Source organism: Pteropus alecto, unplaced genomic scaffold, assembly GCF_000325575.1.
Source record: "Pteropus alecto unplaced genomic scaffold, ASM32557v1 scaffold74, whole genome shotgun sequence".
Taxonomy (NCBI): Eukaryota; Metazoa; Chordata; class Mammalia; order Chiroptera; family Pteropodidae; genus Pteropus; species Pteropus alecto.
In genome coordinates this window covers 6520944-6546933 of record NW_006436291.1, presented here as the reverse complement: position 1 = coordinate 6546933, position 25990 = coordinate 6520944, and the positions used below count along the sequence as shown (strand labels likewise).

General features: G+C 40.3%; 2 protein-coding genes and 1 pseudogene across 6 annotated transcripts; 2 read left to right on the top strand and 1 right to left on the bottom strand.

The window, feature by feature from the left end:
• Window positions 1–2504: 2504 nt before the first annotated feature.
• PSTK (phosphoseryl-tRNA kinase) lies at window positions 2505–10293 on the top strand. The gene is given in 8 exon segments (XM_015590140.2): window positions 2505–2806; window positions 3547–3838; window positions 4082–4280; window positions 6822–6897; window positions 7431–7528; window positions 7853–7904; window positions 7906–7980; window positions 7982–10293. Coding segments are annotated over 8 exon segments (1161 nt in total). The 5' UTR covers window positions 2505–2524; the 3' UTR covers window positions 8069–10293.
• Window positions 10294–10566: 273 nt separating this feature from the next.
• LOC112480500 lies at window positions 10567–10685 on the top strand (annotated as a pseudogene).
• A 385-nt stretch (window positions 10686–11070) lies between these two features.
• On the bottom strand, window positions 11071–25917 carry IKZF5 (IKAROS family zinc finger 5). Of its 5 annotated transcripts, XM_015590182.2 has the most exons (6): window positions 25763–25917; window positions 23985–24133; window positions 23235–23326; window positions 18681–18869; window positions 16531–16713; window positions 11071–15323 (listed from the first exon to the last, which is right to left on the bottom strand). In XM_015590182.2, the coding sequence occupies exons 4-6, from the start codon at window positions 18811–18813 to the stop codon at window positions 14377–14379; spliced, it is 1263 nt and encodes a 420-aa protein (XP_015445668.1). In that variant the 5' UTR covers window positions 18814–18869; window positions 23235–23326; window positions 23985–24133; window positions 25763–25917; the 3' UTR covers window positions 11071–14376. The 5 variants fall into 5 exon arrangements, with proteins under 5 accessions (XP_015445668.1, XP_015445667.1, XP_006912939.1 ...); XM_015590181.2 differs by lacking the exon at window positions 23235–23326; XM_006912877.3 differs by lacking the exon at window positions 23235–23326 and having other exon boundaries at window positions 18681–18854.
• Between the last annotated feature and the right edge of the window lie 73 nt (window positions 25918–25990).

Sequence of the window (25990 nt, the reverse complement as noted above, 5' to 3'; positions counted from 1 at the left end):
TGAGGTTTTAATCATACTTACAAGCGAATAAGCTAGAGGCTGTTTAATTTTCATGGTCAATAGCAGAAAATAGAAGACTACTGGTTTCAAGGAAAAGGACCTTATTACTCATTGCAAAGGCTGTCACCAGAGCTTTGTATTAGATTGTGTCAGTTTCCCATTCTCCCCAAGTCCCATAGGGATGACATAAGGGACTGATGATGGATGCCTAAACATAGTGGCCTGCACTACGAAACAGGAACATTGAACATGAAGGATTCGGTGCTTTCATTGCGAACTTGCTGTCTGTCTGAAGACATTACTTCATCTTGCAGTGCTGGTAGATGCAACGGGAACCGAGAAATGACTGGGGTAAAGAGTAGTCAGGGCCTTACATTCTTGAGATACCCAACAAGAATATGCAGGCACACTCGGAGCATGTGGTAGATTGCTTCTCCCAACAGATACAACCCTCTGGAGGGGAAATTTAACAATATCTAACAAAACTACATATGAATTTATCTTTTGACTCTGCAATCCTATTTCTAAGAATTTACTGAACATACAGGTCAAATAACATAGAAAAATATATATGTCCAAGTTTATTCATATCAGGATTGTTTGTAACTTGAAAATATTGGAAACAGTAAGAAAATGAACAACCCAATTTCAAAAAGGGCAAAAGATCTGGACACCTCACCAGAAAAGATGTACAGATGGCAAATAAACATGAAAAGATGCTCAACATCATGTATTATTGAATTGAAAATTAATATGAGATACTACACACCTGTTAGAATAGTTAAAATCTACAACACTGACAAGTGCTGGTCAGGATGTGGGGATGCAAAATGGCACAGTCACTTTGGAAGACAGTTTGGCAGTTTCTTAGAAAACTAAAATGCTCTTACTGTAAGATCCAGCAATCATGCTCCTTGGCATTTACCCCAAAAGTTGAAACTTATGTCCACACAAATATCTGCACGGTTTATAGCAGCTTTATTCATAGTTATCAACCCTTGGAAAAAACCAAGATGTCCTTCAGCAGGCGAATGGACAAATAAACTGGTTTAGACAATGGGTTGTTACTCAGTACTAAAAAGATGTGAACTCTCAAGGCACGAAAAGACATGGAGGAATTTTAAGTGCATATTCCTAACTAAAAGAAGCAAATCCGAAAAGGCCGTATGAGTCCAACTATGTGACATTTGGGAAAGGCAAAATTGTGGCGAGTGTAAAAAGATCAGTAGTTGCCAGGGGTTAGGCAACAGGGAGGGATGCATAGGTAAAGCGCAGAGGACTTTTAGAGCAGTGAAACTAACCTGTATGACATTAAAATGGTGGATACATGTCATACATCTGACAAAACTCATGAAATTTATAACAAGAGTGCACCCAACTTAAACTGGACTTTGGGTGATAAGGATGAGTAGGCGCATTGATTGTAACAAATGTATCGCTCTCTGGGGAATACTGCTAGGGAAGGAGTCGAGTGTGGAAAGCAAAGCTGTATGGGAACTCCGTACTTGCTGCTCAATTTTGCAGCGAACCTAAAACTGCTCCAAAAAAACCTATCATAAGAAACAAAAATAGTATTTTTTAAAAGGAAAAAATAAAATGTTGCCTGGGGAAAGGGGAGGAAATGGGTATGGCTGTGGAGGATGGGAGACAACATAATTAAGAGGAATCTTGCACTGGACTAGTGACAAAATATCATGAAGAGTATGTTTAACCAAATGCTCACCTTCGAGAGAAAAAGATAACGCGCATATGCTCTGTCATCACAAATTATATGATTTAGCATTGTTATTGGCGGTAGTCTGCCCCAATATACACTGATCTAACCTCACTTGTTCACATTTTGACCGTACCTCCCTACGACTAAGAAGTACTCCCCTAAACAAGGTGAAAGCTAGAATCTGAATCCGGTTTTTCTACACATCCTATACAAGGAATGTTTTCTCTCTCCACGGCTTCGCATGGTTGACACTAAGCCACCCACTGTCCTCTGCAGGAAACCACCGGAACTGAGGTCTAGGGATGTCCCTTTCCTCCCCTTATTTCCTCGCACTTGCTCCCCGCACTCGTGGCGTTAGGGCGCAACTAACATTGACTCTGTCCTTCCGCCCATCACATCAAAGAGGGGCGCGGTGTCGGACTTTCAGCTTCTCCTCCTAGCCTTTGATTCCGGTAACTGACTTTCCGAAGACCGCTGGAGGAAGAGGTTCAAAGACGCTTCTGGGATTTTCCTGGACAGGTGACTACATTGTAATAAATTCGAGGTGCAGTTCCTAATGGCTTGCGAGTTTCCGCCAGGGAGGATGATTCTAACTGAAGCTTAAGTTCAACTCTCTGACTCTTTAGGAAATGTCCGAGAGTTGGGAAACGCATCGCCGTGGCCTCCCCAGCCTGGAGGACTCGCCTCGCAGAGCGCTCAGACGCCAGCGCCTCCGGCGTCGGCGGGTACGCCCACCACCCCTGTTTCGGATTCAGACTCGCAGGTTCCTCCCTCGCGGCACCAGGCGGCGCCCGAGGGCGACGGGAGATGCGCATGCGCGGGTGGAGGCCGGCGCCGGAGCCGACGCTCCCAGCCACCGGCTCCCGGGAGGACATGAAGGCCGGCGAGGACGCCAGAGGAGCGCGCGGCGAGGGGCCGCGGAAGCTGGGGCTCTGCGTCCTCTGCGGTCTGCCCGCAGCAGGAAAATCGACCTTCGCGCGAGCCCTCAGCCACCAGCTGCGGCTCGAGCGGGGCTGGGCCGCGGGCGTCGTCGCCTATGATGACGTCATGCCGGACGCGTTCCTCGAGAAGGCGGGCGCACGGCCATTGGTCAGTACGGAGAGGGGGCGGGGCCTAGGCTGCGGCGGCGGAAGAACGGGTGCAACCTCCCACACCCGCTGCGCGGTACCTGGTGTGGCCCAGGCGGGTTACGGCGCAGGAAAGTGGAGCTCCGTTAACACAGAGCGAGTTGACTCTGTCTTCGAGTAATTCGTTGTAGAGGTTTATACGTATGTTTGGGGCGTATATGCGTTGTGTTTACAGTGGAGCCTGAAGACAGGCTTAGGTGGAAAGCCCCCTCCTCTCCTGGGTGGTAACAGCTTTACATTCATTTATTCACTTGTTCTGTCATTCGGTCATTTAATATACATTTCTGGAGCACCAGTTGGTGCTAGACCCTCTGCGGGAGGCTAGGTGTACAGCAGACTAGCAGAGACATACAGATGCGCAAAGAAATGCCTACATGGTAAACCCTGCTAGAGTGGAGACCCTATATGTACACAACTGGGTGTCATGACGGGCAAGAGAGGGTCTGAGCTGCCTTCTGCATGGTTGAGTCTGAGAAGAGTCCACAGAGACCTAGCATCATTGAGGAATTTCCAGGCAGACTCCACGATATATGGGAGGACACGGAGGCGTGGGAAAACAAGATGTGTTTAAATTAGAGAACGCCAAATGGTTCAGTTCAGTATTGTGGGATGAAAGTTTCATATGGGGTCTGGTGGCAATGAAGTATAACTGCCTTACTGGCCAAAGCCGAATGTAAATTGTAATTCTTTGGTCTTTTGTAGCCATCCCAGTGGAAATTGCTTCGACAGGAGCTGTTGAAGTACTTAGAATACTTCTTGCTGGCTGTGATTAATGGGTGTCAGATGGCTACCCCACCCAACAGGACTGAAGCCATGTGGGAAGATTTTATAACCTGCTTAAAAGAGCAAGATCTCATATCTTCTGCAGCGCCTGAAGCCCAGTCTTGCTACCTCTTAACAAAGACTGCTCTTTTTAGACCTTTGTTTTTGATTTTAGATGACAACTTTTATTATCAAAGTATGAGATACGAAGTCTACCAACTGGCTCGGAAATGTAATTAAAACGTTTTTTTCTTATGCACAGAGGCATTTATTTGCATATCAAAATTGTTACTCTCTCTACTGAAAATTTAACTAGATTGGGAGGTTTATATGGATGACTTAATTTTCAAAGCTAGATATTCAGGTTTGCAAATGGTCTTCCCTGTTGTAGCTGGGATAGTTTTGTCTCATATGTTGATTTCACGTTTTGGAAAATAGCACACAAGTAATCCTTGTGGTTTCAAATTGTTTTCAGATTCATTAGGCTTTTGCCAGCTCTTTTTAGATTGTTCTCTCGAGACCTGTTTGCAGAGGAATGGACAGAGACCCCGGCCACTGCCTGCAGAGACCATCCACCTGATGGGAAGAAAGATAGAAGAGCCCAACCCTGAGAAAAATGCTTGGGAACACAACAGCCTCACCATTCAGAGTCCAGCATGTGCTTCTGAGCCCAGGTATCCTACTCAAAGCCATCCTTTACTAGATGTCTCCCTGAGGCAGGCACTGTGCTAAATGCTTTACTTGCGTCCACTTGGTGAACCTTCACACAGGCCTTGGGGAGATGTTGTTTTATCCCCTTTTGTATAGAAGAGAAAAAGAAAGTTTAGTTTTCCCAGCATCACTGAGCTTGTGATAGCTGAGATTCGAACACGAATCTGTTTGCAGATGTGTGCTCTTGTTCAGATTCCATCTCCCAGAGGTCAGAGCAGGGACTTCAGAGTGGGGCATATTTTTGGTACTCTTGCTAAAATAGAATACTAGTCTAAATAGGTTGCCCAGTAGTTTTCTCAAAGAAAAAAAGAACTGGTATTGAATCCTAATTTTGCCTTAAAGCCTGCTATAGTTAGGCTGCTTGTGTATAGGTAAGGCTTGTGGCCGTGGTGTCTGATGCATTTTATTCATGATATATGTCGTGAGACTTTTACAGCACTGCGTTTCTAATAAAAATTTCACTCTTATGCTGATGAAATGTTCTACATTTGCACCGTCCAGTATGGTAGCTGCCAGCCATAAGCGACTAGTGAGCACTTGAAACGTAGCCAGGGCAACTGGTGACTTGAATTTTAAATCTTATTTTAATTACTTGAAATTTAAATAGCCTCATGTGGCTAGTGGCTGCTGTATCAAACAGTGCACTTCTACAGGTAGATTGCCCACCGTCCCTCAGCTCCTAACGGTTGTTCACAGGGCATCAGCAACTTTTAAAGGCTAATTTTTAAAAACTCAGTCTTCAAAATGTTTAGGTCCTAGGATACGATTTCCATGCATTTCATAATATATACTTTTACATACTAAAAAAAATTGGATTGAAGTCACTATCGTTTATAGGGTTTATGAAATAAGCTACTGCTGAGGTTTCTAATTTTAACTTCTCGTAATATCTTGAAACTTTGAGCAGGTACACAACCTCTCGATTGCTACTCATTTAGTACTATTTAAAATCTTTCCTTTGGAAGCAAGTGGCTAGTTGAGACATCGCCATATCCCATGAGAGCAGCATAAAGTTATCCGTGCTTTCAGACCAGTGACGGCCAGTTCTTGCGAGAAGCAAGGAACAGTGTGGGCTTCTCCGATGCCATGTCAACCCTTAGCAGAATCCGCAGTTTCGTCGTGGGTCTTAAGGACCTGGTTGCCTTTTCTCACATATCCAAAATAACTACCACATAATCGTGAGCAGGTTGTTTGTAGTCTGGTGGCCCTGAATTAGAAGTCGATAGATGATCTGACAAATGTACCTTTCCCAGGCTCCTATGAAATCCTACTACTGTTCTCAGCAGCTGTTGAGCAAATACTATGTTGAGCAGATACCATGTCATTAACACTTCGTGTGTATAATCTCATCCAGTCTTCACAGTGACCCTTTGGGAGTAGACACAGTTGTCCCCTTTTTACAGATGGGATAACTGAGGCCCAGGTAAGTGCAGTAACACTTCCTGGTAGTAAGTGGCAGAGCCAAGATTTGGACCCAGTGCAGTCTCACTCACTCTAGAACCTGGGCTCTCTTCAGTGAGAAAAGTCATCTTGAAGTTGAGATTTAACTCAGTGAGTTCACTCCTCTAAATTTTTTCAGTGCCACCCCTTGTACTCTGAGTAAAATTCAAAGGTCATGCCATAACTTACACGTTCTAACCCTGATTCACTCCCCACCCTCATATCCTAGAGCGCTCTCTCCCCTTGCCACTTTTCATCCAAACTAGACTTCTCTGTTACATGAACCCAAGAAACTTGTTCTTGCCTCAGGGCCTTTGCACTTGCTGTCCCCTCTACCCTTCCACTGTTTATGCCTGACTGGCTTCCCTGAGCATCCTAACTAACCATCAAGTTAATTAGAGTACCCAGTCACTGTCATCGTTATCACTGCGTGTATTGTCTTAACTCACTTACTACTTGTCACTGCCTGAAATAATTGTTTTTTGCTTGTTATTATCTGTCTCTCTCCATTACATTGCCTCTTGGAGAGGGTAGGCTTCTTGCTTCACTCCAAGCTTAGCACATAGGTTCATATACATAGTTGTACAGTATTTTTCATATAAGGTGTTCAATAAATATTTGTTAAACGAATGAATGAATTTCACCCCAACCCTCCATGGCCCCTGGACAAGTGAGGAACTTTGCTAATCCACCCAGTAAATGAGCAGATGACAGAAAGTAAAGATAGAGCATCTTTCTTTAGAAATAGAATTCCAGTAGCTAAAGCTTAGCACTTAATGAGGGAAAAGAAATAATGTCTTTTCAAAGCTTTTTGATAGATCTTTGGAAATTAATATATTTTTAATGAGGGGTCTTTTGGGCTTATGATTTGTTTTAAGCTTCTCCATTTCGATTTTGCAGGTAGAAGGTAGCTTCCAAATCGCTTCGTTTTTTACCTCTTGTTTGGGATCTTGGATTATTAACATTTTTATTCCTCTAGAATTCAGTTTGGTGTTCATAAACACAAATTCTTTGAAAACAGATGTTTGCTATAAGGATTTATTTTATCCCACCTTCTCTTACAGCCCAGAGTTGACTGATTTATTGCTCGCTGCTTTGGAAAATCCAGTAAAATATGTCGAGGACAATGTGGAACAAAAGGTAAGCCTTCCACTTTAGGTTTAGCATAAATGAGAAGAAGCAGCTTCTCGCAGGAGGATTTTTTTGAGCCGAGTGTAAAATATGAGTAAAGTGTGAAAGATGCTTTGGCACTGCCTTGGCCTCTCACCAGCACCCAGCTTCTGGTCCCTGGTACAGTGGTGGCCGCTCACACTGGCTGGTCAAAGCTGTCAAATTTTCAGGAATGGGCGTCTGCCGACATTGTGTTAGTAGCTTGAGAGGAGTAAGGATGGCACCATTTACACCACAGAAATCGACAAACACTACAGATCGGTTTTGTTGTTGTTGTTTTTTCTGGAGAGCCCATTATTGGACATTTACCAACATCCCACTGCCCAGATGGAACCCAGTTTATAACTGAACGCATTTAATTTAGACCGTCTCTTACGGAAGAAAAATAACAGGAACAGAAAAGCCACTTCGACTTTTCTTTTACTCTTCACCTCCGCGTCACCCCCACTTCAGCCATGGCTTCTGCGTCCGACGGTTCTAACAATGGCATCTGTGTTACACAGGAAACGGACCGAACTATCTGTTCAACGAACATTCTTCATCAAGCTGATCAGGCACTCCGAAGAATTGTCTCTCAGGCAATGAAGGAAGCGAAAGGTATGTCGAGGAGTCGCACTGCTCCAGAGTGATACAGTGGTTGCCACTCTCGTTCCCTCAATGCTTGGCCATCAGGTTTACATCACGTTTTCTGTTTAAATCTGCAACTTGGTTATATGGAACTAAAAATTCTACCCCTGGAACCAGGTACTCAGCCATCCAGTAAATTCTTATGGAGTGGCTACCCTGTACTCTTCTGGATACTGAGAAGTTGGGAAGGAGCAGAACATTAAGGTGAGGAGACAGACAAAAAAGAATGAGTATATACTCTGAAGAAAAATAAAGTAGGGTAAGGCAGGGTAGAGTGATGGGAAGACTTATTTCTAAGGGTTAATCAGGAAGGCTTCTCAGAGGAAGTGACATTTAAGCAAAGACATGAAGGAAAGAGCAAGCCGTGCAGATACGTGGAAGATCATTCCAGGGAGTGGACACATCAAGTGCAGAAGCCCGGAGGTAAAGTTGTTTGGCATGTTCTAGAACAGAAAAGAGGCCACTGAGTCGGCGTAAAGTAAGGAACAGTGGAGAAGTCAGGGACCAGGTGTAAAATCAGCATAAGGTTTGAACAGGCTCAATATATTGTCAGTCTAGGCCGAGATGAAATACGTGGTAATTATTGTTTTATAATTCCTTTAGGTTTTATAATCTTTTTAAAAAACCTTTAGGTTTTGCTATATTTAAACTTCGATGTAAAAAAATCACAGCAGCTTAACATTTCTTCAGCTCCTTTTATATGCTAAGTGCCTTATAAATATAATTTTCTAGTCTTTACAATCCTATAAGGTAGGTTTAATTTTATAAATGGGGGCACGAAGGTTCTGAGAGGATCACATAACTTACCCCAAACTAAGCAGCTACTAAATAGTGTACTTGGGCATGCTGGGGTTCAGAGCTGAGTCTGACTGGTCTGTACTTCCTATTATGCTCCCCCACAGCACCCACACTTTGCAAAAGGAAAATACACTAATATTGTTTTTCAACCTTTTTTTTTAACCATGATTTGTAAGTAAATTTTATATTGTAACCTTGTATGTAAGTACATGAAGACAGCCACGCACAGAGACACATTTCGCAAACCCTCACGTGTGTAATGAACTCTGCCACGTGCTATTTGATTCCAACACTGGTTGCAACTTGCAACTCACTGATGAGTTTCAAACCAAAGTATGAAAAACAGGACTGGAACAGAAGTGGCAGCGTAATTAGGATAGAAACAAAAGTAGTTGCAGTTCAGTCTCAGCCCTTTGCCTTTTTTCACGAAGGGAAGGGGGAATAGGATTATGCCCAAATCACTCTTGATTCATTTCCTATCCATTCAAGTAATTTTTTTTTTTTTTTTTTTTTTTGGTGAGGGAGGTGGTACCAGCTTCTAGATGGGTGCTTAAAAAAATTAGAAGTGCCGTTATCTCACTCAAGAAATTAAAAAGACAGCTCACAGCAGGGGAGAAAATATTTACAAATAAAGTGTCTTAGAAGGAACTTGTGTCAAAAATATATAAAGGACTCTTAACACTCAGTAATGAAGACAAATAATCTGATTTTTAAAATGGGCAAAAACGATTCAAATGGACATTTCTCTGGGAAGATACACACATGGCCAATAATTGCATGAAAACACGCTAGATATCATTAGTCATCAGGGAAATGCAAATCAAAGCCACAATGAGTATGTTGTGCACCCACTAGGACATCTGGAATCAAAACATGTAGTGTTGGTGAGGATGTGGGTAGATCACAGCCCTCAAGCGCTGCTGGTGGGGATATCAGATGGTACAGCTGCTTTGGAAACAGCCTGCCAGTTCCTCCAGCAATTAAGCGTACTGTTACCATGGGGCCCAGCAATTCTACCCCTAGGTACATACTCAAGATTAATGAAAAATGTACATTCACATAAAAATGTGTGCACAAATGTTTATAGCAGCATCATTCATAATAGCCAAAATAGGAAGCAACCTCAGTGTCCATCAGCTGACGAATAGATGGACAAAATGTGGTCTAGCCACAGAATGGGTTATTCAGCCATAAAAAGGAATGAAGTGTCAGTCAATACATGCTACAACCTCAAAACATTATGCAAAATGAAAGAAGCCAGTCACAAAAGACCACAAAGTATATGATTCCAGTCATGTGAAATGTCAGATAGGTAAATGTAGAGACAGATTAGTGGTTGCTTAGAGATTGGGAGAGGTAGAGGGTGGGGTAGCAAGGTGACAGCTAAAGGGTACAGGTTTTTGAGATGATGAAATATTCTAAAATTGTGATGATAGTTACACATATCTAAATATACTAAAACCACTGACTTGTAGTTTAAATGGATAAGTTGTATGGTATGTGAATTATATCTCGAGCTGTTTAACAAAACAGTTCAGTTCTCCAGTCACACTACCCGCATGGCAAGTGGCTGCTGGATTGAATAGGGCAGATACAGAACATCTGTCATCGTATAAAGTTACATTGGACAACTGTTGTAGGTGAGATCAGTTTCAAAAACAAATAGTCATTTCCTATCTCTGCTTTTTTGCCCTACTACCTGTTAGTTCCATAAGATTGTAAGTCAACAAGAAAAAAAATCTCTTTCAGAGTTGTCTTTTCCGCTCAGGAATTTCATAGCAAGTTGTGATTTGCTCGTATCACGTTATGTGACCTTTTGTTTACATGTTAAAGCAACTCAGGGGTATTGTGATTATTTACAGAATCTGGTTTGTCTGAAGTAATCAAATTAAGTTCCTGATGTCATTAGATAACCCAGCTTGATTTAATTTACACAAATAATTTAGAATATCTTTATTTTAGATGAACAAGTACTTCCTTACAACTTGAAGCTTCTGGCAGAAGAACTTAACAAGCTCAAAGCGGAGCTTTTGGAAGACCTAAGAGAAGGAAACAGAAAATATCTGTGCGTTCAACAAACCATTGACATATCAGATGTTATTTCTTTTTTTCATTATGAGAAAGATAACATTGTGAGGAAGTATTTTTCAAAGCAGCATTAAAATTTCTGAATTTCCAATCAAATGTCTGAATTTGGTTAAGATGTTGCAAACTGTCTACAGCCATGCCACCCTGAACAAGCCCGATCCCGTGTGATCTTGGAAGCTAAGCAGGGTCGGGCCTGGTTAGTGCTTGGATGGGAGACTACCTAGGAAGACCAGGTGCTGTAGGCATAGAAAATAAAAAAAAATAAAGGGATTGTAAGCTGACAAGGTCCTTGCAATCTGTGAGGTCAACCAAGGGTTGCCTCGCCTAAAAAAAAAAAAGTTTTGCAAACTAATTACAGTTTTATATTACTAGGCCCATGCTGTGAATTGTTTTCTAGGCCCAAGATGTGAATTGCCAAAGACATATTTTATAAAAATCAGTCGTCATAAAAGATCCATTTGTTGTAACAAATTACTTCAGTCTGTCACTTGTCAGATGTGACACAGATAATCAAGCGTCAGAAGCAGCCTTCATCTTTAACGTGCCAAACACTTAGGGCAGGGCTGGGAGGGGCAGGAGCCACAATGCATGGTTCTTAAATAAAGCAGATACGCGAAAGGAGACAAAACGCAGGTGTACGGAGCTGTTTTTATTTGTCACTTATGTGATAGATTTTCTCATGGGCAAGGCATTCTACAAATTCAAACTCATGAAACCATAAGTTTTTTTTTTTTTAATATTTTACTTGCTGGAAAAAAACTAGAGAACTAATTGGATCCTAGTTTTCAAAAAGAAAAATCGAGATCATTAGAAAGTGTTATATTTTTATTTATATATTACAAAAGCAAAGCTTTCACAAAGTGAACTACATACTAGGTATGGTTATTTCAGCATTAAACGGCTCCCTGGAACTCCTAAACAATATAGTGTTTTGCAACCATACTTGAGCTTTAAGTTTGGCATACAAAATACGTTCTTTACATCAAAGTACATATTGACAAAAACAAGTTCTAGAAATCACATATCCTCTAAGACTATAGAATGAAAAAGTCCTTAGCAGGGAATTTTTAAAAAATAATACATCCATTTGATAAATATTTTTGTAGAACTTAAAATGAGGTTTCTCTCTGAACATTTCTTTAGTAATATTCCCTTTGTTAAACAATTCTGCAGATGAATGGCAAACACATTTCTAAAATGAAATAGCACTGGAAAATATCCAATGGAATTTTTTTAAAGTAAAAGTCTAGCCTTTTATTTCAACTTGAATTTCAAGAAGTTGTAGCTATATACTATATTAGTAAAATCTGAAATAAAATTATTCCCTATTAATCTCTTCACAGTTTCTTAAAAAAATATTAGTGGAGATAAATCATCTACCAACTTTAAAAATCTAAACTTATGTTCACTGAACAAAAATAAATTTAGTTTCAGAACATTGCCTGTTAACAGCAAAGTACTATAAATAGTGCATGTTAAACTTTTCCCAACAACTCATTCTATAAAATAGTTGATGAAAAGTAAAATGGGACAAATGCATTTAGTACTTAATGAAGGATACTAACATCTTTCCAAATACAGAATTTAACTCACTGAAAATTTAAATAAAATCTTATATCTCTTAAAAAATACAATACTAAAGAAGTTTCTAAGGTAGATTTGCTTCCAAACCTTTAGTGCATTTAGCATTGTAGCTTTCAAGCATTGACACCTTTGGAATACCTACTGTGCTCTTTAAGTCATAGGAAAGTTAGTATCATTCATTCTAGTTTGTAATTATGAAAAAATTTTTTTCTATGTTTAAAATGCACCTTCAAAATATTTTTCTTTGTCAGGAAAAAAAGGTATTTATTTGTCACTATTTGGCCCAGAATAGAGAGTTAATCTACTGGTTTTAAGAATTCTTCCTCTTGAATGAAATTTTTCATGTTCTATTTTGGGTATTGCTTTTATTTGAAGAATAAAATAGAAGTGAGAGGGAAAAAGTAATCACAAAAGCTTACAAATGACAGCAGCCTGTTTCTGGCAGTAAATAAATACTGCAGCCGAGTTATACATCTGGGAATGGCTGCACTAGAACCGATCTGAGCAGTGAGCAATTTAAGCAACAGAGCAGAACAGGACTGTAGAATTTTAGATGCACAAGCCTCAGATTTGACAAGGAAGAGAGGTATGGTTGTTCGGAGAGACTCTTTGAGATGCTACTTCTTTGAACAATGCAATTGAGATTAGTTTAGATTGGATCTTAAACCACAAGAGCTCGTTTTAATGGCTTTCCAGCATTTGGGAGGGCAGAAGATCCAGGAACTTGGCACTTAAGGGTTTATTTATGTGGACATACACTGTATTTCCCCTCTTCTTTATTGTAACAGTAGTGGTCCTTTTTGGTTAATAAATGCTTAATAGTTAGGACATTTTTTTATGAAGCCAATTAGTAACACTCTCAAGCTTTGAACCAAATTAAAATTAAAATCTTTGCAAAGTACACAGAAACCAACAGTTAGTAATAATATATTTTATTGTTTGACCAAGCTCTCTTCAGAGTAACCTAGTTATGACACAAAACATAAACAGTAGCCTCCTATTCAAAATTACTCTAGATTTAGCAAGTCTTATTTTTGTAAATAAATATCATGCTTAAATGCATTTTATATCTATTTTCACATTTTTGTATCCTTTCCTACTAATCACAGTTTCCGTATAGTTTTGTCACTGTACAGGAAAGACTGATAAAACTGCAAATACGTGTTACAACATGAATTCACACAAAATATTTTAAATGGCCAATTCTGAAGAGGAGACCGGAATTCATTTTGGATATATGTTCTCGGTTTTTTAAATATTACTTCGCCATCACATTTTTCCATATGTTTTTATACCCACCTTTGGGGGGAAATTATGGACAATAAATGGATATAAGGCAGGAAAAGAAAACTTCAGAGATTTTTTTTTTTCCTAAGGAGAGCATTTCCTAGGAGTAAGATGGATGACTTCCACTGTACCTCTTTGGTCATCAAAGGAATAGGAGGAATAACAGATTCTTAGTCAACCTCACCTGACATTAATAACGTCAGAATGAAGGATTTAAATCAAAGTTTCAAAAGGGAAAAAAGGCATCTTCATAGATAATCCTCTGACATTTCTCACGTTCTCATGTATTACCTGTGGTTTTTAAAATAATCTAGAAAAGAATCTGATGGAAAATTGACGTGTTTAAACTAGAAATCGAGTAAACAGGTATTTTAAATATTAAGTTCCATTTAATGTAAAGCCTTAAGTTCATTTCTTTTCAGAAGTTTTATCTCATGTTTTTATAACTTTAATTTCAAAACAATTAATTGTTTTACAGTGCCCCTTATGGAAAAGAGTAAGGTTTACTTACACTGAAATAGCTTTACTATTATCAATTTAGCTTTACTAATTCAACTTAAACCATGTGAACGAAGCAGTATTTTCAATTGAGATCAATTTTAAAGGCAATCCCTCTACTCAACAATGAAATAAATTGTAACAGATTTTGTAAGAGAAAATAATTTATTTTGAGATATGGCAGAAATAAAATCTAGCTGCAGTGTATATATTGAAATATCAAGATTATCGATAAGCTTTGACGTTTTTATGGACTATGAATGTGGGAAATTGAAATGAATACCTGTAAGATTAAGATTGCACTTCAATTCTCAAATGTCTAACTAAAAGGAAAAAATAGACACCAGTGTGTCCAAATGTTCTAACACCTAAGTGACCCTGACTAGAATTTTACGAAAAAAAGGAAAAAATTTTGTTTCCATTGTCAAATTTGTTTTTTATAAATATAATGTATAAACTTTAAATTAGCAGACATCTTATTAGGGATGGACCGCCCCCCCAAAAAAAACATAAAACTACGAAACACAAAAGGCAAAGCCACATGAAGCGTCCTGTGATTGTTTCCCATCAGTGCTGGTTATGCTGCCCTCTCGCAAAATGACAGGCAAAATCATACTTGTTTTTACATTTGCATCCACATATGTTACACTGAAAAGGATTTTCATACCCATGACATCCCATGTGAATGGTGTAAAGGATGTTGTCGGCAAAGTACATGTCACAGTGCTGGCAGTGGTGCAGAAGCTGCGGGTCCTGGACCGGCAGGGTCGGAGCCGGAGTACTTGGCTGGCTGTTTCCTATGCTAGGCGTACTCGTGTGGGCACTCGGTTCGCTGCTTGGACCCGCCACGGGGCTGTAGTTCCTCTGACTGTGGGTCGGCCGAGGTTCGGGGCTGGTGGGGGAGGAGCTGTGAGGGACACTCACTGGCGCGGCGGACACTGCGGCCTGGGCAGGGGGCTGCTGCAGCATGAATGGCTTCTCGTCAGCGCACGGCACTACGTCTGGGGATGCGGGGTTTTGGTTTTCAGGTGGCAAACTGGACAACTGTCCTGCCAGAGTGGAGAGCTGATTTAAAGGGTTATCAACCAGGAGTTCTTGGGGGTCTCTTGGAAGGCCACCACCAGTTGATGTGGTTTTCGCCATACTTTCATAGGAGTCAGTCTGGATGTTCGGGATTTCATGAGTGAAATCGTTAAGGTAGTCTGGCTTCTGAACCACCATAGAAGGTGGACTCAAGTTGATGAGTGCTCTTCTGCTATAGCCCAGATTGCTTGTTTTCTTCTGTAAAACACCCCACATTTTCTTGCTGCCTAAAGAAGACCTAGTACCTTTAATCGGTACCATTTTATGCTTGCGCCTTCGATGATGGGACAGGTTACTTCGATCACTGCAGCGGAAGGAACATAATTCACATTTGTACGGTTTTTCTCCTGTGTGGGAACGCATATGGGCTTCCAGATGACGCTCATAAGCAGATGCAAATGGACATAAGTGACATCTATGAGGTTTCTCACCTGTTTAAAAAGCAAAATGGGAGAGAAATTGCAAGAGTAGCTCATTTATGAAAAGATTCACATTTTGTCCATTCATTAGATTTGGAATTGATCAAAAAGAAAGTGCTTTTCAGAAATTCACATTTGCACAAAAGATTATTCAAATTTGTAAAGAAACCTGCAAATGAATTTGCTTAGACCTCATCAGCAACAGTCTGAGATACAGATATATCCTATTAGTCAATATAGTGTAAAAATTGTTATGGCTTCAACTAGCATTTGAGGAAAGAATAGCACAACTGACAGTAATATTCTCTACATAATAGTGATTTTATCAAAAGTATGCCCCAGTTATATGTTCATGTATATATCTGTACACAAACCCTTATTCGTGTTTGTACACCGCACACACACTTCTTCCTCAGGAAAATGCAAAATACTTTTAAGAAGTCCTTTTATCAAATAGAAAGTTCAAAATTGAAATGGGCTTGCTAGTCAGAGTATGAGTTATGCAAAATTGCCAGCTTCACCTCTACCTTCCTCCTCTTCAGTTGCCATAAGGGACATTGTTAGTACTGTTAGTTTAAGATGGCCAAAAATGTAAAATAAATATCTGGAATATGAGATGTGGAGTCACTCATTTGACAATTAAGTACTGAGCACCTACTATGTGTCACATGCCCTGTTAGGCTGCAGAGGCACAAACACGGCACCGACAATCCCTGTACTCGAGGGATTTTCAGGCCAACACAACACAGCGTGGGAAGCCACTGTGGCACACACAGGAGGGACACCTGACTGGTGTTAGGCCAGGACCAGGCGTAGTTAGGAGGCTTTCGCAGCAGAACGGATGGCTGAGGTGAGGTGTGAGGACTTGCAGTGGAGTCTGCAACTATAGAGAAACCTCTTCCCCAGTCTGCAAATGGAACGTGCTCAGTAAGGATAAAGATGAAAACGTTTTATCACTTCGTATTGCCTTCAGCATTAACCTGCCCAGCCTGAGAAGCAGACATGTTGAGACATGTGGATCAAGAAAGATAGCTAAGGAAGGGGAAGCTCTACAAAAGGTCTCACTTCCTGTTTGTATGTTAGGCTATTGCTTTGTAAAAATGGAGTAACGTCCCCATTTATTCAAACTTTATATTAACCTTCATTTTTAACTATTAGAACTTCCTTGGCCTGTCTCCTGCCCCTAAAGAAATGCCGTCTCCAGCCACTTCTCCATTACCTGTGTGGATTCTAATATGTTCAATAAGCCGGGCTGTTCCTTTGCTGGCATAGTTGCAATACCGACACTTGAGCTTCCCATCGAAGGTCCTTTCAAACCCGTCTACTAACATTCCTGAGTTTTCATCCAGGGAAACTTCGACAGATGGGTGATCGAGTCCATTTTGATCACCATCTGTTCCAGCTATAAACGGTACAGCAAAAGAAATTATGCATCTCAGAATCAACTCAATATAGCCTTCTTGTCTTAAGAGGTAGAAAATCTTTCGTAAATTGATAGTTTACTTAGCTTAAAAGTTAAATTTGTAAAATAATACAGACTTTACAAACCGAGGTTATCTTTATACAAAAAGTCTTCTATTTATAAGAACCCTTTTTTAGGGGGATCTCAAATTATTTACAACTTTATGCGTCCTCGATATGCTTTTTTTTAAAAAAACTGGGGTATTATCCTTATTTGACAGGTGAGGAGACAGAGGAGAGTAAAGAGTGATGGCATGGATGCACATGTTTAGAATTCTAGACACTTCTACAAATATACTTGGAAGTCATGAAAATCTCCCCAAAATCTTAACTCCATTTTCTTTAGCCTAAAGTAATTAATGTTGAGCTTTGCACTGTCCCTCTCAGTTGATACATATGTCCTAGATTCTGGGTTGCATTTAGGATCTTAAAATTCTAATTAAGCACATAAAGGAAAATATTGTATCTGATCCTCTGAATGTTAGAACTGTAAGAATTTGCAAGCTAAAAGATACACGATTGGCTCTTTGCTTTTAATCTAAGCCAGCTACTTCTCTGTATAGATAAACCAAAGGGGCAAGTGCTCATAATCAGGAAAACCAGCAACAGCGGGGCTACAACCCTGGTCTCTTGAATCCTGGTCCAGGGATCTGCACACTGGAGTGTTAGTCCCACAGCTTCAAGGGGAAAGCACCTCTACTCCATCCCCAGGATGCAGCACTGCTGCTGTGAACAATTTAAGTGACCCTCCGCCAGAACCGTTTCAGCCGCCCCTCACCAGAAGATAAGTGATTCTGCTGGTTGATGCAAGGCTAACATCCAGCGATGCCACTGCGTTGAGCGGGGCGGGGGCAAGGCTCACTGTCCCCCTCTCTCACTGCTTTCCAATGCCAATGACTCCCCAAATTTAATGTATATATTAATCAGCTAGAGAGCTCATTTTAAAATACAGACTGATTCTGCAGATGTGGGGTGAGGCCTGACAGTCTGCACTTCTAACAAGCTCCTGGGCCTCTGCTGCTGGCCTGCAGACTGCCAGGCCAGAGACCATCTAGGTCAGGCCAGCTTGTCCTGTAAGGGTCAGACAGTAAATACTTTAGGCTTTGGGGACCATATGGTTTCTATCACAACTACTCAACTCTGCTGTTGTAGCACAAAAACAGCTACAGAAAATATGTAAATTAAGTATGGCTATGTTTCAATAAAATGTTATAGATACTGAACCTTGAATTTCATAATTTTCATGTGTTAGGACATTATTCTTTTGATTTTTTTCCAACCATTTTTAAATGTAGAAACCACTCTTAGCTTGCAGGTCATACAAAAACAGCAGTCCAGATGGGGCCCACAGGCTACAGTTTGCAGACCACTGACTTAGGTTCACAAATAAATTCCAGTGTGTGTGGTAAGCAAAATAGCGACAGTGTATCTGCAGTGGGCCACTGCTTTCTCTACTCTAGTTCTTCTCCCCCGCCCAACGGGTACACGTGGCCAGCCTTTCTTCATTTTAATAGGGAAGGAATGCAAACCCCCATTCTGTCTTAGGTCTGCTCCAGACTTCCTAATGGCTGCATCTTCTATGTAGTGAAGCTGAGGCTTGACCCCTGTGGATTCCCCGTGTCCACTGTTAGCTAACAGAACCTGGACGATGGGAAGGGTATTTAGAACCCCTAGTCTTCCGACAAGACCAGAAAGCAGCTCCAGACCATGCCAAGCTCTTGGGGAGTCTCCCTCAGCAAAAATCTGACATGTTTAAAGAAAGAAAAAAACCAACCTTGTATCGTTTTAAGAAAAAAACTGGGATGATTCCCATTAGTGAATAACAGTCTTCACAGTATGGATAACTATACACAAACATTAATATATTTATAAAAAGTGAATTATTTAATAGGATTAAGATGAGTCTACCTCCCTGAAGAGACTCTGCTTCTTTGTCCCCACTAACTGATCCAGAAATCATGTTCACGTGATGGGTCTGCTGAGTCAGGTATTCCTGGAAATCCTTCACGAAGTCCAAAGGCTCTGGTTTCTTTTCACCCATCTTTGCCTTTTTTTTTTTTTTAAGTTTTCAGTTCGTTATACCTAAGGGGGAAAAAACTGAAATAATTTTACACTATTTAGGGAGATCCTGTATGTATTAAAACAACAGTGACAAAGATTATTGTGTGTAATGCATAATGCAAAGCATCAGAGAACATAGTCTCTGCCTTTAAATATTGTGTATTCTTCCTGGTGAACTAGGAACATATAAAAATGGTGAAAAATTAATATGTTTAATATTTAAATAAACAGATTCAAACTTAAGTCTTAGAGGATTGAAAGAAATTACAGACAGGAAAAAAAAAGAGAATATAAGTCCAGATGAAAGAAACAGGCTCATGAGTAGGGATTATCAGTGGAGACAGTAGACAGAACCAAGTGGCTCAGTCTGGCTGTCAGAATTTTCTGGATGATGGACATATTACATATCTACAGTCTCCAATACAGCTGCTACTAGCCGCATGTAGCTACTGAGCATTTGAAATGTGGCTACTACCAATGACCTGAGTCTTAAATTTTAATTAATTAATTTAAGTTGAAATAGATACATATGGCTAGTGACCACCCTATGGACAGCAAAGGCTCTTCAGTCACAGGGGTCACATAAATAAGCACTTTAGAAATAGGTGATCTAAGACAAGGGTGGCAAATTTTTCCATAAAAGGCCAAACAGTGAATACTTCAAGCTTTGCAGGTCATGTAGTCTCTCAAGACTACTCAACTCTCATTGTAGCTAAAAGCAGCTGTATATAGTACATAAACGAATGAGTGTGGCTGTGTTTCAAAGAAGCTTTACATAAACACTGAGTCTGGTTTGGCCTACAGGACATAGTTGCCCAACCCCTGCCCTAGAAATCCAAATCACCACCTCCACCACCACCCATCACGCCACCCACTCTGAGAATGGGAGGGAAATGAGCAAAGCAAGAAAATCCCTGATGCTGACACAGGGGAAGTGTCATGTGAGATATTGTAATCACAAACTAAACTGGTCCTCATATAGCTTCATGGCTCAAATCAAATCAAAGCACCAAAAATTTTTCTAGTAAGAACAAAATTAGGAAGTTTAGCACCCATGAGGCAAAAAGTCTTTTCTTCTGGTAAAAAAAATTTTATGCAAAGACAAAAGTTTGTGAAATGAGAGGGCTCCATAAAAGCACATTTCCAATTAACAAAAGCTTGATTGACCAACCTTTTAAGACCCCAAACTTCAATTTTAATTGACTTAACTATAAATCTCCTGGAAACAGACCAAGTCCCGTCGACGTCACCGCTGCAGCGCTGTGTCAGGGCACGGCCCAGCTGCGCAGTGACAGCCTAGGGGCCGAGGAAGAGCATAGCCTTCCGCTTTCCCTCGGGAAAGGCCCCAGAGTGACAGACGGTTAGTATTTCTTGTCTTCCCCTCTCCTGGAATCTAATTTGTTCCTTATCTTGAACACAGCCAAATAAGGACCTGCAAGTGACCAAATTCTCACTTTTCTTAGTGAAAAATTTGTGAACAGTTCCTTTCCTCCCTTCTCAGAAGCTGCCTAGGAGTTTTAAAAGGTATTATTATTATTACTACCTCTTTTCACTGTTTTCTAGATTGGGGCTACTGGAAGTCTATCCTCTGGATGAACAGAATGTTATGGTATTAGCTCAAACTTAACTGGCTTTAAGAATCTGAACAGGGGCTTCTCCCAGCTTTAGTTTCTTTTATAAAATGGGTTGATAGCAACTTGCAGCGCTGTTGTAAGTTTTACAACTACGTCGCAACATGTGTAGCATTTAGTATGTTCTCAGACAATAGTGGCTATCCATGGTCATACTCTGGATCAAGATACTCGTCACTGTCTCAGATTCAATGTTTTTTGCCTTTTTTAAATCGGTTCATCAATTGACCATCTTATGTAACCACTTTACATATCTGTTCCTCAGTTACAGTGAAACAAACATGGCCTACCTCAGTACATTAATTCGATATCCCAGTTTGTAATCTCCCAAACTCATCTCTTATATAACTCCTAAAGGCTTCCTCTTTAAATCACTTGCTGTTGTCTGGCTCTACTTTCTCAACCTTATGAATCATTGTTGGTTTCTGAACAAGTTTGTTTCAGTTACTTTTTCCTATCTTTGCATGTTTAAACTGGTTCTCTCTGTGTCCTAATTACTGTACTACTATTTGTGTTGTGACTATAGTCAATTCTACTGATGAGCTGTCCTTTCAAATTTGCCCTTTGGTTAGGAAAAAAATAACGTGAGCCAGTCAGCTCCAATGAAAAAGATTACTAAGAATAGGATCAGGAACAGTGTAAGGTTATATCTCAATAAAACAAAGGAGGAAAAAAGAGACTCAAAACACACAGGGGTGGGAGAATTCTAAAATATACATGTAAAAGTAAGAAATATATAGCAGACAGCGGTGTAGAATGAGTTCCAGAAAGAGAAGAATAAACAAGAGAAATGTTTCTTTAAAAAAATAATGATCAAGAAATTTCCAGAATTAAAAATCTCTTTCAGACTGACAGTGTAAAATAGAATATATGATAATAAAATGACACTTAGACACATTACTGTGAAATTTAAAAACCTCGAACACAAAGAGAATTATACAAAACTTTCTGGAGAGAAAAGGCAGTCCACCCACATAGGAAAAACAATCAAGATTGATATGGGATATCAACAGCAACACTAGGTGCAAGAAAACAGAAGATAATACAGGATAATCTTCCAAAAATCTACATCAATTAATGGAGAAAATTTAGGTGCCTTGCCTTTAGAATCAAGAACAAGACAAGAATGCTTGCTATTACTACTGCTATTCAACATAGTACTAGAGGTAGAGGCCCCCACAATAAAAAAAAGGAAAAAAGAAATAAAAACTGAGGATTGGGAGATATGAGATCAGAAAAAGATGATGATGATCTGGGACATCGTTTTTTAAATTGTAAAAGCTGCAAAGCCCTATAACTTGTCTCTGTTCTAACTGTAAAAGTTAAAATTGAGAAAGGAATCCAAGTATTTACATGGTAGCTTAGCATTACTTCTAGCCAAAAGTTCCTATGAAAACTGATATGTTTCCACTGGAAAATATCTGAATATACTTTGATAGGCTTCAATAAGCAAGATAAATCTTACCAAATCCTGATGAGAAAGTATAACACTGCTACAGTACAACATGTGACAATGCAGGAAAAAACGCAGGAAACTGCCAGTAAGCAAGCCGAAGAAAATGATACTTTTAAGAACACAAATGAGCCTAATTAGAGAGAATGGCTGACACATTTTGACAGTCTTGGCTATTATCACGCTGTCACATTATAAATTTCACTGACTTCTCTGCCATAAATTGTGTGCTGATTTTCAATCATAATGCATGATGGACTTAAAAAAAAAAAAAACAAAACCAAAAACAAGGGATGCCAATGGAAGAAAACGTTGTAAACATGAAAGAATCAATTCTTAAATGAATGTTTTAAATATATTGATGTGGTTTGAAACCTCAAACCTCTTCCCCTGCTTTCTGATTCTCTCCCCCGCTCTCCTTCCCCACCCCCCCACACACACGCACGCACGCTCCCACACGCGCTCCCCTGCAGAGCTCTAGTCCCTAGAACAATTACGGATGAAAGGTGCCTAAATCTTTGGTAAGACCTAGATTTCTCCATCTCAAGTCAGTATTTCTAACTAGAAAATGAACAATGGTTCTGAAACTACAAAAAGCTTCCTGATATCAAAATACAGATTTTATATCCAAGCCATCTTTCTGTTTTTAATAAAGTAATTAATTGTGTCAGGACTAAAAGTTTAATCTAAGAACTTCATATATTAACTGATATCTGGAGATGCCTCTAAGACACTGATAAATTTTAAAACCATGAAAATGCCATCTTTAGGAAATCAGCAAATTATAATGTTTTTATTGAAAGCATCTTTTCTATTAGCCATGAATTCAACACCTTGGCGCTTGTTAGCCAAAAAAATTACACCAAATTTCAGTATGTAAAATTATGTCATCAGAAAAAGAGACATATTTAAGAGTTCTCCACTTTTATTATAGATTCGGGTGGTGTATTCTAAGCCTGATTTACTCTTTCTCTAACTGACATCTAATTTTATCATCCAAAGAGAAGAATTTTTCCCACACTTTATAATTATCATTCATGATACAGTAAAACATGAGTCTTCCCTGTGAGTACTGTGATTAAAATTAAACTGGGTCTAGTGTAGTGTCCATGGGGTATATATAGCTACATGTCTATATAGGAACTGGCTAAAATATACATAAATTCTTTTTATGCCACTAGCTTCTCCCAAATTATCCATTCAAGGCTCAAAAATAAGGTTCTTACAAAACAACCGGAGGCCACTCGTGCTAGCAAAGGAAAGAAGTATTTGAGAAATAAGCTTTGATATTCTAAAAGAACACGATAACCCCTTTACCTTTAAGCGGATAACTGTAACTATTCTGACTTTTCTTCAGCTTCTGCTCAAGGATTTATTTGTATGAAGTCCTCTGATTTTTCTTCTTCAATCTCATATTATAAACGGGAAGTTGTTGATCAATACACACGCACACAGAGAATATCTCTTAATCAGTAGCTAACAATACAGAGGCATCATGATGCAACTTACAAGATAACCACAACTATCAAATAGAGGTAATATAAGAACCAGAAGAGGCTCGTTAATCTACCTTCCTTCCAAAGTCTATCTTTCTTATAAGGTATAGGAGAATTTTGAGAATAACATGATTAGGAAATAGTAGAATCTATTTTATTCACCCAGAATTTTTGAGAAGGGTCATTAATCAATCAGAAGGTAGAATACTTAGCAACTAACTACTTATACAGTAACTTAATTGGGAGGTTAGGTAGGCCTATATACATAAAGTGATTGCGGTTCAACAGGTGTGTTTACTTTTAGAGTCAAATAATTATGGTCACTAAAAGGTTTACTGTGCCATAGGATATATATCAATGGAGAAGTCTGACGAAGCTTGTTTGTGTAGAGAATAACATGGACCTTCAAAGAGAATTAGAACACATTTCCTCTGGCTACAGAACTGTCAAACAAACTCTTTGAAGGCAAAAAGGGGCATTATGAGGCTTTGAGAAATCAGAAAACATAATGTAAAAGTAAAACATAAGTACAAGTTAGAAGAAATCCAAAAGTGGAGTTACACAATCTAACCTTGTCACCCCAAATCAGTTCCTCCTTTTTCTTGCCACTCCAACATGGATGAAATGTAGAGTAAGTGAAATTTACTCTGGAGACACACCAAGGGACTCCAAAAGGCCATGGAGGGAATTTCAACTAAAATTGAAAAGCCATACAGAGGTCTGCAAAGAAGAGCACAGCACAAATGAAAACCTTTGACAAAAATTTAATTAGCATCTACAGGTTTAATAAGCTCATAAAATAACTTGTACCAATTTTACCGTTCCCAGGAAACTAAGCTAACAAATAATCAAAGAACAAAGCAAGAGTCACTTCAACAAAAGCTCCAAAGAATCACCAAAGAATAACATGCATTAGTGTAACCGCTGTTATTTTCAACCAGTGGATTTCATAAGGTTTCATTTTTGGTAAAATTTTTAATGTCTTTCTAAATTCGTTATTAATTTCATTCGTTCATATATTACACTTCTTAAAGGGTCAGGCAGAACACCTATAATTGTATAAAAAAAGGCACTAGGGCAGTGTTTCCCAACTTTTCTGGCACCAGGGACCAGTGCTCCTATGAGCCTCTAATGCCTGATGATCTGAGGTGGAGCTGAGGCGGTGATCTAGCGCTGGGGAGCGGCTGCAAATACAGAGAAAATTTCGCTCTCATCCGCCGGTCACCTCCTGCTGTGCAGCCCGGTTCCTAACAGGCCACGGGCTAGGGGAAACATTTGTAGGAAAGGGCTTTAAAAAAAAAAAAAACAACCCATCACGCACACCCAGTGAGGGCACATCTGGATTCCCACTTTTATTTTCCTTTTTATCTCAAAGCAAAACGCTCAGGGTTTTCTGGGAAATACTTTAGACCCCTAGGGGCAAAAATACATCAAACATCTCAATTCGCTTTAACGAATTCCCAAGATTATATTAATCTGCAGATGTGTTTAATCAAATAAACTAGAATTTTAAAGCTGTTAGTCCAGACATTTAAAAAGTTGGCTTAAACAAGTTTTGTTTCTTCTAAACTGAATTTCTTTAGATCTCAGTTTAATGCGCTTATATTTCAACTTCTTTTGCATTCTGACACTAAATGGGCCAGTGTTTAGTGACAGTTGGAAGTAGTTTAACTTCAATTCAGAAGCAATTCAGAATATAGTTACCGAACACTTACTAGGTGCACGGCTTGGCTACTCTCACTCCAGTTTATTAAGAGACTTAAACCCTTCGTGAACTCGAACAGTTCTTTTGCTGGAAAGTCCTCCCCAAACCTCACATCTCCCCAAAACTAAGAGTGCACAAGCAGTAAAAACGGATCTGAGCAGAAACAGATAAAAGACGCGGGTTTTAAAAGTCCTCCTCCCAGCAAGTCGCCCGGGACTGGCGTCGGGGCGGCGTCTTCACCAGGGTTCGGAAAACCTAGGAGACCTGCGCCTCGCCTGATTCCTAGAACCTGGGTCCCGGAGAAGACGCAAACCTCGGAGAGCCCCGGGCTTGACCACCTGTCAGAACCAGAGGCAGCTCCCCATCCCAGAGCCTTCAAGCCCCTGCCCGCGGCGCTGCAACCGCAGGCGCCGCTCCCGCGGGACTCCGGGGCCACAGACACCGCATCCTCCGCACTCGGAGCAGGAGGGTCCTGGGTCGTGACCCCACCGACCCATGGACCACGCCCGACCCTCCGCCGGGGCTGAGCCCTGGGCGGGGTCAGCGGATCAGCGAACCCAGCTCTCATCTCCCTCCCACCGCTCCTTCTTAACCGTCCTGCTCGGCCGTGTCGCCGCCGTCCGAGCCGACAGCCTGAGACTTACCACCTGACAACTGCACCGAATAATCTCTACCGACTTCTTCAACGCCGCTGCCGTCGCCGTCGCCGCCACTGTCTTCGTCGCCGCCACCGCCGCCGCCATGTCTGGTGCGTCTCCGACTCCCTTCCCGCCCCGCTGCCTTACCCAAGTCTCGCGTGAGCAGGAAGTAGAGCAAAAGCGAAGAGGGGGCTTCTGACTCTCTTGGGTTTCCGTAGGCCTGAGGGGGCGGGG